The sequence below is a fragment of the Coregonus clupeaformis genome, chromosome 36 (assembly GCF_020615455.1).
Source record: "Coregonus clupeaformis isolate EN_2021a chromosome 36, ASM2061545v1, whole genome shotgun sequence".
NCBI classification, from domain to species: Eukaryota; Metazoa; Chordata; class Actinopteri; order Salmoniformes; family Salmonidae; genus Coregonus; species Coregonus clupeaformis.
Genome location: NC_059227.1, coordinates 42000810 through 42017608, shown reverse-complemented (window position 1 = coordinate 42017608; position 16799 = coordinate 42000810). Strand labels below are relative to the sequence as shown.

General features: G+C 43.1%; 1 protein-coding gene across 1 annotated transcript in view; it reads right to left on the bottom strand.

Annotated features, from left to right (window-relative positions):
* Positions 1-16799, bottom strand: part of LOC121560978 (arfaptin-1) — a 40661-nt gene that overhangs the window by 12203 nt on the left and 11659 nt on the right. Inside the window, 2 exon segments of the mRNA XM_041873729.2 lie at positions 636-748; positions 8200-8299. Coding sequence (XP_041729663.2) covers positions 636-748; positions 8200-8299 — 213 coding nt within the window.

Here is a 16799-nt window from a genome sequence, read left to right as displayed (position 1 = left end):
TAGCGCTAACATCATTAGCATTCTAGTGTATCTGATGTTCGGTTGAGAACAAGTTAACATTAGCATAGTTAGGATCCTAGTGTAACCAACCCCAGGTACCAAACACAGGTCATCGACATGTCTCAAGACCATGTTAGCCCTCTGAGCTAAAGCCTCTGGGAGCAGACAGATTTTATTTAAAGGTTATCTAAAGTTGTGATCACATTCAAGGCAATATCTTTAATGGATATTAAAAGTATGTAGTGTCGTGTAGTATCACTGAGAAACAGTTTGGCTGCATCAGATGTTCTACAGCAACCCCTTTTGTCTTATTCTTTTGTGAGTGTACAATAAAGCAGGGGAGCCATCAGTAAACATTCACAGCACAATGGGGAATTATGGACAGATGAGATCATAGGTAGCTCACCAATCCAACTATGGCTATGAAATGCTGTGTGTGTCTGTTGCGATGCCAGCTGCAGATGCCAGCCAGGTTGAACAATGAAAGGAAAAGGGGGTAGTCTACCTGCTAAGTCGGAAATGGATTGTGAGAGGAGGGAGGGACTAAGGAGATAGAGGTGTGAAAAAACAATGTTGAGAATGTGTGAGTGAGAGAAGAAAGAGAGGGGGCAGTAGGTGCTGGTGGTAAGTATTACTTTGTACGTGTTGATGCTCCACTTCCTCACTAGGTCCAGTTTCTCCATGGCCGGGTTCTTCAGGTCGTCTGCCAGGACCACCGGCCCGCTCTGTGGCTGCCCTTGCATAGTGCCTGAAGAGAAAGGCGACTGTCATGAATGTTGAGAGAGGCTGTATCTGTTAGCTGGGAGCTCTGGTAAGATATCATAAAGTGTTAGAGAATATACAATGTAGATGTGAGACTGGTGAATCAATCATAGGATTGATATATAATTTCCAGTCAGACTGGAACATGGAAACACTGAGTCAAAGTTAGATGCTGACTATGATACTTTAACGATTATCATCTACAGGTGAAATACTACACAAAGTATATACGTTCACCTTCAGGGAAAGAAATTAGGGATAAGCAACTGCAAGGAGTTTCATTTAGAGTAGAAGGGAGATTTTTCAGTTTGAGGGAGGCAAAGACAACCTGCAAGGAACTATGGGAGCCCAGTGATGCAAGGAGGATACAGGAGTTAAGCTGGGATGCTGATTAAAACTCAGGTGAAGCTGTGTAAGGCTTGGTTGGTCCTAGCAAGTGTGCGTTTGTGAAATGTTGAAACAAGAAGAGGTCCCTATAACCAGCTATGGGAGAAATGCAGACAACCGTCAGAATTAGTTGCCAGTAGCCTAACCTCAGCTGTTACGAACCGGAGACCACCGTCAAGGTAATCGCATCATTCGCAGCTCAAAGCCAAAGGTGAAATTGTATGAATAGGGAGAGAGAGGGGAAGGACGGGAAGACAGAAGAGAAACGGTAGTAGAAGTCGATGAAGAAGGACGTGGACGATGGATTTTAAAGGAATGACACAGAGCCTTGATAAAAGGAAGGAGCAAGGGAGAGAAGCCCAACCAGAAAGAAGAGGGAGCAGAAAGCAGGTCCGTATACATCTCGTCTCTGTTGCTGCGGGTACCTTTCTGTATCTCAGCCTGACTATCGCTGATTGGTCGCGCCAGGCGGCTAGCCGCGGCCGAGCTGGGAGCTACAGGTGCCACGGGAGACGTGGGCTGGCTTGCTGACACTGGAAACAGCAGGCAACAGTGGTGATTGATTAGTGAGTCAATTCATCAACACCTCCCTATCTAGAGCTGTGAAATGAAATCTCCCACGGGTCCTCCTTGGGTGTTCCTTTGGGTCTAAATGGCACTATAGATGGGGCGGCTCACCACTAAGACCAAATAGGGGGTGTAATCTGGAGATGACAGGCACAGAACAGTACCACTGGACTAAAATGGGATCCAATGGGTTCAGTGGCGCAACTAGGTTGATATTTTACCAAGTAAAGACTCCTAGAGCAATTGGACTACCTGACACCACATTGGACACAGTGTACTGTACCTGCACCTTGCTTTTTGTTTGATATTACTTCTCAGTGAAAACTCCATGGGATAACGGTTTTGTACATCGCATTTAAGCCTATGCTCGACTTTTAACGAATAGCACTGAGATTTTGCTGTAAAATGACAGTGTTCTATCATTACGGCCTTACTATCTTTGTAGACTTGCCTTTGGACGCTTTTATGGGTTAGCCAGCTGAGATGTGACAGGTCAGGTCTGGGCCTGTATTCATAAAGTGTCTCAGAGTAGGAGTGCTGAGCTAAGATACATTTAGCCCTTTAGATGATAATAAATAAAATATCATTCGGACAGATCCTAGATCAGACAATTTGTGAATACTGGCCCAGGTCAGGTCAGGAACCTTCTCAGTGTGTTGATGTGTCCTCATGTGGAGGCGAAATAAACACACACCTGTTTAGGCGAGGTGCTGGCTAGCAGAGTAGAACACTTGAAAAAGAAAAGGAGAGCCGCACACTCTAGGAGCTCAGATGCAATAATTGAATAACCTAATAGCCAAAAACGTTTCAGACAAGCTGTCTTCATCAGAGTATAACGACAAACACTGCGGGTCACTAGTTTATATAGTTTCAAAGGACACACACAGGTGTCTGTAATAATGGTTGGGTGTGGCTTGATATCTTTGGTTAATTTACAGATATAAATATAACATAAATGGATAGCATAAGATAATAGATACAATTTGGCTACATAGGCCTACAAACATTTACAATGAATAGCAAAATCACAATAATCACAAGAATGGCCTCAGATCAAAGTCAACGTTGAGACCGAAGGGAGCAAGGGTCTTTAAATTAAAGATCCAGGCAGCCTCTCATTTTAACAATAAATTGTCGAGGTCACCCCCTCTCCTAGGGAGGGTGACGTGTTCGATGCCGATATAACGTAGGGACGAAATTGAGTGGTTCGCTTCCAAAAAGTGGTGTGTCCTCATGAACACCACATACCCACAAACAGGCAGGTATACCACAAACAGCAGAGTTCAAAGTTGTTGCCTGGGACACAGTTCGACCCTGGTTCGCCTTGCTGGTGATGACTGGGCGTTTCAACACATCACACAAAGCCTCTGTGATGATAAGTATGTGGCTACTATCAACCAACAATACTGTATGCTACCATGTCTGCTAGCTATGTCGGAAAGGACTACCACTTTCAAAGTGTACCCACTTCATTATTATTATTTTTGACAATAATTCATGCCCATGTATTTTATGGTAAATATATATTTTGTATATTTTCCCCTAACCCAATCATCCTTCCCTTAATTAGAGTAAACTAATGGACAACAATACTTAGGCTTCTACTTCCTGCTTATAACTTACATACTATATACATTTTACGGACACAGTATATTTTACATTAGTCATCTTGTTTATTTTTTATTTTTTATTATTTTTAGCCCCACCCTTCAGCTCCCCTCAACCCCTCCCACCATCCAGTTTTGGTTTCTATTAGCCATATATTTTTTTACTGTGATGAACCTTTCCTGAACCTTTCTATTCTCATAGTCAATACAGATTGTAAATTAAAGAAAATGTTTTGCTAAGAGTATTATTATAATATTGATCGATTTATTATGACTATGACTTTTCAAATCCCCCAGCAGTGCTATTTGCAGAGTTAGCTCCAGGTAAATGTTGTAATTCTTCAACCATTCCTGAACCTGCGATTAAAAACAAGCTACATATGGGCAGTACCAAAACAAGTGATCTAATGATTCTGACTCTTCGCAGCAAAATCTGCAGAGCTGGGATGGTTGTATCCCCCACATATATAACATTCTATTGGCCAAACCCGGACGACGCTGGGCCAATTGTGAGCCGCCCTATGGGACTCCCAATTACGGCCGGTTGTGATACAGCCTGGAATCGGGTGGCAGGTAGCTTAGTGGTTAAGAGCGTAGTGCCAGTAACCGAAAGGTCGCTGGTTCTAATCCCCGAGCCGACTAGGTGAAAAATCTGTCGATGTGCCCTTGAGCAAGGCACTTAACCCTAATTGCTCCTGTAAGTCGCTCTGGATAAGAGCGTCTGCTAAATGACAAAAATGTAAAATGTAATGAATCGAACCAGGCGGTCTGATGTGACGTCATGTGTTGAATATTGTTGCATAGATACTGTATCACTGAAGTGAAACCTTTTGGTTCCGTTAATTAGTCACAAGAGTCAATTGATGCAAACATGTCTTGGCCCTATGGTCAAGTCTCTTTGTGTTCAGTGACTTCACTTCCCTCAATAGGCTTGAATGGGCCTGCCAAGGTAAGTATTTTCCAGTTCCCACCACAGCCTCAAATCTATACAGCTTGTGTGAAAAACTTTCCAATAGGTCTTGATGAATTCCGAGTGATAAACGATATCTACATGACATGAGAGAGGGGACGGCGGCCACTCAGGGTCCGCGGCAACCTTCGGACGCCAGCGCCTCCAATCCGTTGCCAAGGGGGAGAGAGATAATTTATTTGCATGTGTAACGACGATGCAATAATGAAAGGGGAGCCAGGAGGAAAACAAACGGAGATCAGAGGCGATTCATTAAAACTCAATTGGACTCCTCCTTTATAAATTCAAATGCCGTCCTCATCTATCCATATCTCTGGTGCTGGACATAGGGGCAGCTTGTTAGGGCAACACAAACAAAGTACCTTGCATTTTGCAACCTGAACTGGAACACCGGGGTTGAATGAGGAGGGCGAGCGTGGAGGGTCGAAACAAGGGAATAACGCAAACTAGGCTTGGGTGGTATACCATCTACCGGGGTATTTTGAAATACTGATTGTATGATTTTCAATACAGTGCAAAAAATAGAAATAATATATTATACACTACCGGTCAAAAAGGTTTTAGAACACCTACTCATTCAAGGGTTTTTCTATATTTTTACTATTTTCTACATTGTAGAATAACAGTGAAGACATCAAAACTATGAAATAACACATGGAATCATGTAGTAACCAAAGAAGTGTTCAACAAATCAAAATATATTTTATAATTGAGATTCTTCAAAGTAGCCACCCTTTGCCTTGATGACAGCTTTGCACACTCTTGGCATTCTCTCAACCAGCTTCACCTGGAATGCTTTTCCAACAGTCTTGAAGGAGTTCCCACATATGTGGAGCACTTGTTGTCTGCTTTTCCTTCACTCTGCGGTCCGACTCATCCCAAACCATCTCAATTTGGTTGAGGATTGTCGAGGCCAGGTCATCTGATGCAGCACTCCATCACTCTCCTTCTTGGTAAAATAGTCCTTACACAGCCTGGAGGTGTGTTGGGTCATTGTCCTGTTAAAAAACAAATGACAGTCCCACCAAACCAGATGGGATGGCGTATTGCTGCAGAATGATGTGGTAGCCATGCTGGTTAAGTGTGCCTTGAATTCTAAATAAATCACAGACAGTGTCACCAGCAAAGCACCCCCACACCATAACACCACCTCCTCCATGTCTTACGGTGGGAACTACACATGCGGAGATCATCCGTTCACCCACACCGCGTCTCACAAAGACACGGCGGTTGGAACCTAAAATCTCCAGTTTGGCTCCAGACCAAAGGACAAATTTCCACCGCTCTAATGCCCATTGCTCGTGTTTCTTGGCCCAAGCAGGTCTCTTCTTCTTATTGGTGTCCTTTAGTAGTGGTTTCTTTGCAGCAATTAGACCATGAAGGCCTGATTCACAGTCCCCCTCTGAACAGTTGATGTTTAGATGTGTCTGTGACTTGAACTCTGTGAAGCATTTATTTGGGCTACATTTTTTTGAGGCTGGTAACTAATGAACTTATCCTCTGCAGCAGAGGTAACTCTGGGTCTTCCATTCCTGTGGCGGTCCTCATGAGAACCAGTTTCATCATAGTGCTTGGTGGTTTTTGTGACTGCACTTGAAGAAACGTTCAATGTTCTGTATTGACTGACCTTCATGTCTTAAAGTAATGATGGACTGTAGTTTCTCTTTGCTTTTTTGAGCTGTTCTTGCCATAGTATGGACTTGGTCTTTTACCAAATAGGGCTATCTTCAGTATACCCCCCTACCTTGTCACAACACAACTGATTGGCTCAAACGCATTAAGAAGGAAAGAAATTCCAGAAATTAACTTTTAACAAGGCACACCTCCAGGTGACTAGCACATGAAGCTGATTGAGAGAATGTGAAGAATGTACAAAGCTGTCATCAAGGCAAAAGGTGGCTATTTGAAGAATCTCAAATATAAAATACAGTGGGGGAAAAAAGTATTTAGTCAGCCACCAATTGTGCAAGTTCTCCTACTTAAAAAGATGAGAGAGGCCTGTAATTTTCATCATAGGTACACGTCAACTATGAAAGACAAATTGAGAAAAGAAAATCCAGAAAATCACATTGTAGGATTTTTAATGAATTTATTTGCAAATTATGGTGGAAAATAAGTATTTGGTCAACTACAAACAAGCAAGATTTCTGGCTCTCACAGACCTGCAACTTCTTCTTTAAGAGGCTCCTCTGTCCTCCACTCGTTACCTGTATTAATGGCACCTGTTTGAACTTGTTATCAGTATAAAAGACACCTGTCCACAACCTCAAACAGTCACACTCCAAACGCCACTATGGCCAAGACCAAAGAGCTGTCAAAGGACACCAGAAACAAAATTGTAGACCTGCACCAGGCTGGGAAGACTGAATCTGCACTAGGTAAGCAGCTTGGTCTGAAGAAATCAACTGTGGGAGCAATTATTAGGAAATGGAAGACTGATAATCTCCCTCGATCTGGGGCTCCACGCAAGATCTCACCCCGTGGGGGTCAAAATGATCACAAGAACGGTGAGCAAAAATCCCAGAACCACACGGGGGGACCTAGTGAATGACCTGCAGAGAGCTGGGACCAAAGTAACAAAGCCTACCATCAGTAACACACTACGCCGCCAGGGACTCAAATCCTGCAGTGCCAGACGTGTCCCCCTGCTTAAGCCAGTACATGTCCAGGCCCGTCTGAAGTTTGCTAGAGTGCATTTGGATGATCCAGAAGAGGATTGGGAGAATGTCATATGGTCAGATGAAACCAAAATAGAACTTTTTGGTAAAAACTCAACTCGTCGTGTTTGAAGGACAAAGAATGCTGAGTTGTATCCAAAGAACACCATACCTACTGTGAAGCATGGGGGTGGAAACATCATGCTTTGGGGCTGTTGTTCTGCAAAGGAACCAGGACGACTGATCCGTGTAAAGGAAAGAATGAATGGGGCCATGTATCGTGAGATTTTGAGTGAAAACCTCCTTCCATCAGCAAGGGCATTGAAGATGAAACGTGGCTGGGTCATTCCAGCATGACAATGATCCCAAACACACAGCCTGGGCAACGAAGGAGTGGCTTCATAAGAAGCATTTCAAGGTCTTGGAGTGGCCTAGCCAGTCTCCAGATCTCAACCCCATAGAAAATCTTTGGAGGGAGTTAAAAGTCTGTGTTGCCCAGCGACAGCCCCCAAAACATCACTGCTCTAGAGGAGATCTGCATGGAGGAATGGGCCAAAATACCAGCAACAGTGTGTGAAAACCTTGTGACGACTTACAGAAAACGTTTGACCTGTGTCATTGCCAACAAAGGGTATATAACAAAGTATTGAGAAACTTTTGTTGTTGACCAAATACTTATTTTCCCCATAATTTGCAAATAAATTCATTAAAAATCCTACAATGTGATTTTCTGGATAATTTTTCTCATTTTGTCTGTCATAGTTGACGTGTACCTATGATGAAAATTACAGGCCTCTCATCTTTTAAGTGGGAGAACTTGCACAATTGGTGGCTGACTAAATACTTTTTTCCCCCACTGTATATTTTGATATGTTGAACACTTTTTTGGTTACTACATGATTCCATGTGTTATTTCATAGTTTTGATGTCTTCACTATTATTCTACAATGTAGAAAATAAAGAAAAACCCTGGAATGAGTAGGTGTGTCCAAACTTTTGACAGGTACTGTATATATTTACAAACAAATATATATATGGGGGATTGGAAATGATGCAGACAATTACATTGATTACACAATCTATCTGCAATATTAAAGCTGATCTAGCCCCCCCAAAAAACAAACATTTTAAAGAAAGTGTACCAGGTACTCAGGTTACTGTAGAAAAGGAAAAACATGCACTCACTGGAAACAGTCTTTACATTCAATTTGCTGCTGCACGCCATTTCTTGATAGTCTGGTTACTGTACCTTTGTATGGTCCTGATTCAATAATGCCCTCTGTCATCGAGGCAAAGTTACCGGAGCGGATGTGGCTTTCTGACAGGTTCAGGTCACCGTAAGAAGGGTCCTAAAGTCACAGAGGAAAAATGTATCAGTCAGAGGATAGAGGTTCACATTGAAGAAAACGCCCATGAGTTTGACCTAAGTTGATGCATTCTCACAGTTTACAGAAACTGAACCAATGCAGATTTTAAATGATCAAAAATGTGCCCATACACAGACAACATCGAGATGAAAAATACTCCTGACAACATTAGGACTTCATGAAACAAGTGTCCTGCACAGTATAGATTATCCCTTTAAGTACATTCTGCTTGTTTCCTCTCAATCACCATGAATCACACCAGGGACCTCAAAGCTATTGGCTGACGTCCAGTGTAAGAGATGAAGTTGCCACCATCGGGCAACACATTGGAATTTACTTTAAAGGGAGATGACAATGATCATGTATCCTACACATCATGACAATGTACTGTAAATAACATGATGATTCGTATGACATATTAAAGGACACCTTCATTATTTATTTCATTTTTATACTTGGCTCTAGTTTGTCACTTACCCTGAATGTAATCTATGGGGCCAGGAGAAACGGTCATCTACGGGTTGATTCGGATGTTTCAAAAGCCACTGCTAACGTAACCTAACTATAGCCACTGCTAACACAAAAAAAACTGAGTGATAGGGGTAAGCTCCCCATGTTCAGAATGTGTGGCCCAAATACCTCCAAGTAACCTCAAACCAAGGTGGAGGTACAGTAAGGAAGGGCACAAACAGTTGGGTGAGCAGAGACTCGAACCCCCATCGCCTTGGGGGCATATGGTCTCAAGTCAGAAGCGTTACTGCTACGCCAGACTCCGGTACCATGTATTACAATTTATTCCATCATAAAATAGGCCTATATGTCAGAGATTTGTAACTGTCCTTATGGAAATGTAGCATTACTGCTTGCCACTTACTACATCATATAGCCTAACAAAGTATGGCACTATCCCTAAACATAAATTAGACAGCAAGACCCCAATGGGGCGATGTTCTGTGTGCTTACAATGGTCACAAAACCTTTACCGTCAGTGACATAAATAGAGGATCGATGGGATTTGAACTGCATGTGACCAATTTTCACAATGTCTGTCTAGACATTCATGTTAATACCATGTACCATCGGTCTGCATTTTCTAATGTGGATTAGTATGATATATTCATCAATCAATACAGTATAAACATGGGGCTATATAGAGAGCGCATTGCCATCTCTCTGTAGGAATTCTTCAAATGTTTTTTTTATACATTGTGGACCACCCACCAGTAGCAAAACAGCAGCAACAATACCACATGGACAACGGACAAGAATAGGCCTATGGTTTGATCCATTACATACGTAGGATTACATGTATACTGGTTAGGCTTGGGTGGTATACCGCATACTGGGGTATTTGGAAATAGCCACGGAATGGTTTTTCAATACCGTCAATACCGTTGAAACTATTTATTTGAAGTTTTTCAATACATTTTAATATTTGTAGATACTTTAAGTAAATACCTGCAGTCAACTTGTGCAATACGTTAGGAGATAAAGCAGATTGCGTTCTTCATTTCACCCGTCACATTATTTTATTGTAGACCTACACAAGGCTGGAATGGGCTACAAGACCATCGCCAAGCAGCTTGGTGTGAAGGTGACAACAGTTGGTGCGATTATTCGCAAATGGAAGAAAAAGTGTTGTGGTCAGATGAGACCAAAATCGAGCTCTTTGGCATCAACTCAACTCGCCGTGTTTGGAGGAGGAGGAATGCTGCCTATGACCCCAAGAACACCATCCCCACCGTCAACCGTGGAGGTGGAAACATTATGCTTTGGGGTTGTTTTTCTGCTAAGGGGACAGGACAACTTCACCGCATCAAAGGGACGATGGACGGGGCCATGTACCGTTAAATCTTGGGTGAGAACCTCCTTCCCTCAGCCAGGGCATTGAAAATGGGTCGTGGATGGGTATTCCAGCATGACGATGACCCAAAACACACGGCCAAGGCAACAAAGGAGTGGCTCAAGATGAAGCACATTAAGGTCCTGGAGTGGCCTAGCCAGTCTCCAGACCTTAATCCCAAAAAAAATCTGTGGAGGGAGCTGAAGGTTCGAGTTGCCAAACGTCAGCCTCGAAACCTTAATGACTTGGAGAAGATCTGCAAAGAGGAGTGGGACAAAGTCCCTCCTGAGATGTGTGCAAACCTGGTGGCCAACTACAAGAAACGTCTGACCTCTGTGATTCCCAAAAGGGTTTTTCCACCAAGTACTAAGTAATGTTTTGCATAGGGGTCAAATACTTATTTCCCTCATTAAAATGTAAATCAATTTATAACATTTTTGACATGCGTTTTTCTGAATTTTTTTGTTGTTATTCTGTCTCTCACTGTTCAAATAAACCTACCATTAAAATGATAGGCTGATCATGTCTTTGTCAGTGGGCAAACGTACAAAATCAGCAGGGGATCAAATACTTTTTTCCCTCACTTCAGAAGCAGTACGTTTCTTCTTTCAGACAAACATGCGTCAAAATGTGTTCCTTTGCACAATGTCTCTCGTTCACCATTCTGTAGCTCCTACCTATATACTGTATGTATAACTTTATGAGCTGGATTGCCTGTCTTTCCGCTTGTTAGCATATTTAGCTAGCAGCCTCCATGGAAATTCGCTATTACTTGTGCTAATTTTGTTAGCATTCTGGTAACCGATGCCCAATGGTATTTCTTGCATTTTTCGGCGCCCCCTTGTGTACTAAGCCAGTAATACCGTAAATCCTGGGATGAGAGAAGGGCAGTATGACGATGTGAAAATCTGGAAACTGCCCAACCCTAATACTGGTAGCTAATATTCAAGTGCAGTACTTTCTAAATATAGAAGGGATTACTTATTATTGCATATGTGATAACATAGGTTGTATATCCTGGAGGCATATATCTGGGGAAGGGTATAAAACTATTTCTAGAGTGTTGAAAGTTTCCAAGAGCACAGTGGTCTCCATCATTGGGAAACTGAAAAATATATATATGGAACAACCCATACTCTGCCTAGAGCTGGCCGTCCGACCAAACTGAGCAAACGGGCAAGAAGGACATTGGTCAGGGAGGTGACCAAGAACCCAATGACCAGAACTACAGAGAACCTGCCAGAAGGACAACAGTCTCCACAGCACTTCACCAATCTGGGCTATATGGGAGAGTGGCTAGACGAAAGCCACTGCTGAGAAAAAAGCACATGACAGCATGCCTGGAGTTTGCAAAAAGGCAAGTGAAAGTCTCGGATCATAAGGCAAAAATTACGTGGTTTAATGAGACAAAAATAGAACTCTTTGGCCTGAATGCAAAGTGCTATGTCTGGAAAAAAACAGGCACAGCTCATCACCCGTCTAACACCATCCCTACTGTGAAGCATGGTGGTGGCAGCATTTTGCTATGGGGATGCTTTTCAGCGGCAGGGACTGGGAGACTGGTAAGGATAGAGGGAACAATGAAATGGAGTCAAATACAGGCAAGTCCTTGATGAGAACCTGCTTCAGAGTGCAAACAACCTTAGACTGGGGCGAAGATTTACATTACAACAGCACAATGACCCCAAGCATACAGCCAAAGCAACGCTGGAATGGCGTCAGAACAAGAATATGAAAGTCCTTGAGCGGCCTAGCCAAACTCCAGATTTAAATATCATTGAAATACTGTGGAAAGACTTGAAGATTGTTGTTCTCCACAGCTCCCAATCTAACTTAACAGAGCTTGAGAAAACTGCAAGGAGAAATGGGAGAAAATCCCCAAATCCTGATTTGCAAAGCTGATAATGACATACCCAAGACGACTCAAAGCTGTAATCGCCCCCAAGGGGTTTCTACAAAGTATTGACTCAGGGGTGTGAATACTTATGCAAGAGACATTTCTGTATTTCATTTTCAATAAATTAGCAAAAATGTCTAAAAACATGTTTTAACTTTGTCATTATGGGGTAGTTTGTGTAAATGGGTGAGAAAAATAATCCATTTAATCCATTTTGAATTCAGGCTGTAACACAACAAAATGTGGAACAAGTCAAGGGGTATGAATACTTTCTGAAGGCACTGGTATACCGGTAGCTAATACATTATAATATACAGTGGGGAGAACAAGTATTTGATACACTGCCGATTTTGCAGGTTTTCCCTACTTACAAAGCATGTAGAGGTCTGTAATTTTTATCATAGGTACACTTCAACTGTGAGAGACGGAATCACATTGTATGATTTTTAAGTAATTCATTTGCATTTTATTGCATGACATAAGTATCTGATACATCAGAAAAGCAGAACTTAATATTTGGTACAGAAACCTTTGTTTGCAATTACAGAGATCATATGTTTCCTGTAGGTCTTGACCAGGTTTGCACACACTGCAGCAGGGATTTTGGCCCACTCCTCCATACAGACCTTCTCCAGATCCTTCAGGTTTCGGGGCTGTCGCTGGGCAATACGGACTTTCAGCTCCCTCCAAAGATGTTCTATTGGGTTCAGGTCTGGAGACTGGCTAGGCCACTCCAGGACCTTGAGATGCTTCTTACGGAGCCACTCCTTAGTTGCCCTGGCTGTGTGTTTCGGGTCGTTGCTGGAAGACCCAGCCACGACCCATCTTCAATGCTCTTACTGAGGGAAGGAGGTTGTTGGCCAAGATCTCGCGATACATGGCCCCATCCATCCTCCCCTCAATATGGTGCAGTCGTCCTGTCCCCTTTGTAGAAAAGCATCCCCAAAGAATGATGTTTCCACCTCCATGCTTCACGGTTGGGATGGTGTTCTTGGGGTTGTACTCATCCTTCTTCTTCCTCCAAACACGGCGAGTGGAGTTTAGACCAAAAAGCTATATTTTTATCTCATCAGACCACATGACCTTCTCCCATTCCTCCTCTGGATCATCCAGATGGTCATTGGCAAGCTTCAGACGGGCCTGGACATGCGCTGGCTTGAGCAAGGGGACCTTGCGTGCGCTGCAGGATTTTAATCCATGACGGCGTAGTGTGTTACTAATGGTTTTCTTTGAGACTGTGGTCCCAGCTCTCTTCAGGTCATTGACCAGGTCCTGCCGTGTAGTTCTGGGCTGATCCCTCACCTTCCTCATGATCATTGATGCCCCCACGAGGTGAGATCTTGCATGGAGCCCCAGACCGAGGGTGATTGACCGTCATCTTGAACTTCTTCCATTTTCTAATAATTGCGCCCAACAGTTGTTGCCTTCCCACCAAGCTGCTTGCCTATTGTCCTGTAGCCCATCCCAGCCTTGTGCAGGTCTACAATTTTATCCCTGATGTCCTTACACAGCTCTCTGGTCTTGGCCATTGTGGAGAGGTTGGAGTCTGTTTGAGTGTGTGGACAGGTGTCTTTTATACAGGTAACGAGTTCAAACAGGTGCAGTTAATACAGGTAATGAGTGGAGAACAGGAGGGCTTCTTAAAGAAAAACTAACAGGTCTGTGAGAGCCGAATTCTTACTGGTTGGTAGGTGATCAAATACTTATGTCATGCAATAAAATGCAAATTATTACTTAAAAATCATACAATGTGATTTTCTGGATTTTTGTTTTAGATTCCTTCTCTCACAGTTGAAGTGTACCTATGATAAAAATTACAGACCTCTACATGCTTTGTAAGTAGGAAAACCTGCAAAATCGGCAGTGTATCAAATACTTGTTCTCCCCACTGTATGTAGCCTATATAAAGTATAAGCCCATGATGTGGTGCCACAAAAGAGCTGCTGCTACTGTTTTAACTGCACAGCTGGGGCATCATATTACTTTAAATGAGGGATACAAACTATATTGAAAGCAGGTGCGTCGACAGGTGTGGTTCCTGAGAAATTCCTAAACAATTAATGCTTAGGGTCATAAAAATGCTGGGCAGGCCCAGTTTCCCATTGTTTTAGCTACCATGGCTATGCCCCCATAGGATGACAATGCCGCCATCCCCAGGGCACGAGTGGCCACTGAATGGTTTGATGACATGAAAACGATGTAATCCATATGCGATGGCAGTCACCAGATCTCGACCCAATTGAACACTTATGGGGTTTCTGGAACAGCGACTGAGACAGTATTTTCCAACAACATCAACAAAACACAAAATGATTGAATTTCTCGTGGAAGAATGGTGTCGCAACCCTCCAATAAAGTTCCAGACACTTGTAGAATCTATGCCAAGGCGCATTGATGCTGTTCTGGCAGCTTGTGGTGGCCCAACGCCCTATTAACCCCTAGAGTACATGTCTGCGAACCCGTGGAAATCTAATAAGCATAATACAAAAATCCCAATAAAAATCTTTCAGTTGTTGTTTTCGCATAGGATGCGCCTCAATTCACCGATGTCGCACTTCCGCATCTGCGGTGAAAGGTGACAGAGCTAAAGTGGTGTTTGTCAGACCATGAGACATCCCGAAAATTGGTCTTCTCACAACATTATCTGTAGTGTCCGAACAGTTTGGCCTACAAAATCTTATGACACCTATGGAAAGATGAGACTCTCACGAACACGATGGTGTTCTCAGTTTTGCTCTACAGCCTCCACAAGCTGTAGCGTCCTAACAGTTTGGGCTATAAACTAAAAGGTGAGACTCTCACAAACACGACGTTGTTTTGCTCTAGGACACCCACAGGCCTCACAAGACTCGTCTGATGGTCACCCGGTAACAGTTTGAAAAAAATTATGGAAGTACACTACATGTGGACACCTGCTCGTCGAACATCTCACTCCAAATTCATCAAAAATTCTGTGCATTAATATGGAGTTGGTCCCCCTTTGCTGCTATAACAGCCTCCACGCTTCTGGGAAGGCTTTCCAAAAGATGTTGGAACATTGCTGCGGGGACTTGCTTCCATTCAGCCACAAGAGCTTTAGTGAGGTCGGGCGCTGATGTTGGGCGATTAGGCCTGGTTCACAGTCGGCGTTCCAATTCATCCCAAAAGGGTTCGATGGAGCTCTGTGCAGGCCAGTCAAGTTCTTCCACACCGATCCCGACAAACCATCTGAATGGACCTTGATTTGTGCACAGGGGCATTGTCATGCTGAAACAGGAAAGGGCCTGCCCCTAACAGTTGCCACAAAGTTGGAAGCACAGAATCGTCTAGAATGTCATTGTATGCTGTAGCATTAACATTTTCCTTCACTGGAACTAAGGGGCCTAGCCCAAACCATGAAAAACAGCCCCAGACCATTATTCCTCCTCCACCAAACTGTACAGTTGGCACTATGCATTGGGGCAGGTAGCGTTCTGCTGGCTTTCGCCAAACCCAGTTTCCACTGCTCCAAAGTCCAACAGCGGTGAGCTTTACACCACTCCAGCTGACGCTTGGCATTGCGCATGGTGATCTTTGGCTTGTGTGCGGCTGTTCGGCCATGGAAACCCAATTCATGAAGCTCCCGACGAACAGCTATTGTGCTGACGTTGCTTTCAGAGGCAGTTTGGAACTCCGTAGTGAGTGTTGCAACCAAGGACAGATAACTTTTTACACACTACGTGCTTCACCACACGGCGGACCCGTTCTGTGAGCTTGTGTGGCCTACCACTTTGCAGCTGAGCCGTTGTTGCTACTAGACGTTTCCACATCACAATAACAGCAATTACAGTTGACCGGGGCAACTCAACAGGGCAGAAATTTGACGAACTGACTTGTTGAAAAGGTGGCATCCTATGCCACGTTGAAAGTCACTGAGCTCTTCAGTAAGGCCATTCTATGCCACTGTTTAGACTATGGAGATTGCATGGCTGTGTGCTCGATTTTATACACCTGTCAGCAACGGGTGTGGCTGAAATATCCGAATCCACTAATTTGAAGGGGTGTCCACATACTTCTGTATATATAGTGTATATGTGGAAACTGTTTAGTGCCAAAAATAAGGAGTTAAATACATGTAAAAATAAAAAATATATATATATATCTCTCAGATATAGGAGAGACACTTCAGAACAAACTTCCTTCAGATTTTTGTTACATGTAGTGAATCTGTTATTCAAAGCGTTTTATGGGCTAATAAGTAGCAGTAAGGCCAAATACAAATTGTCATCAAATAATTGTTTTATATATTTTTTTTAATACTTCAAGGGGTCTTAAAATTCTAAATCAAATAGCAAAATGATCGTTGGTATGACCTTCTTAAAACAATTCCATATAGCTTAGTAGAACCCCCCCCTTACCCGGCTTAGACAGGGCTTAGACTAATGGGTTAAGACACTGTTGGCGTTTCCTTTATTTTGTCAGTTACCTGTATATAGCGGCGCCTTGGTCCATCCATAGTATGTCTTGCAGCGATGTAATCCTTAGAAAGACATATCTTCCAAACTTCATTTTATGTCTAGTAAATTGATGCGACAATAAACAAAGCCGGACACTGCTTGCCTGTTAAAAGCCATGCCAAGGATCACAGTCTAGACACCTAGACGTCTTATCGCACTGCGACAGACTAGGGCTGAAACGGAATTTCACTGACAACCAATTATCCTCCTCAGAGAGTGGCTAATTTACATTTACATTTTAGTCATTTAGCAGACGCTCTTATCCAG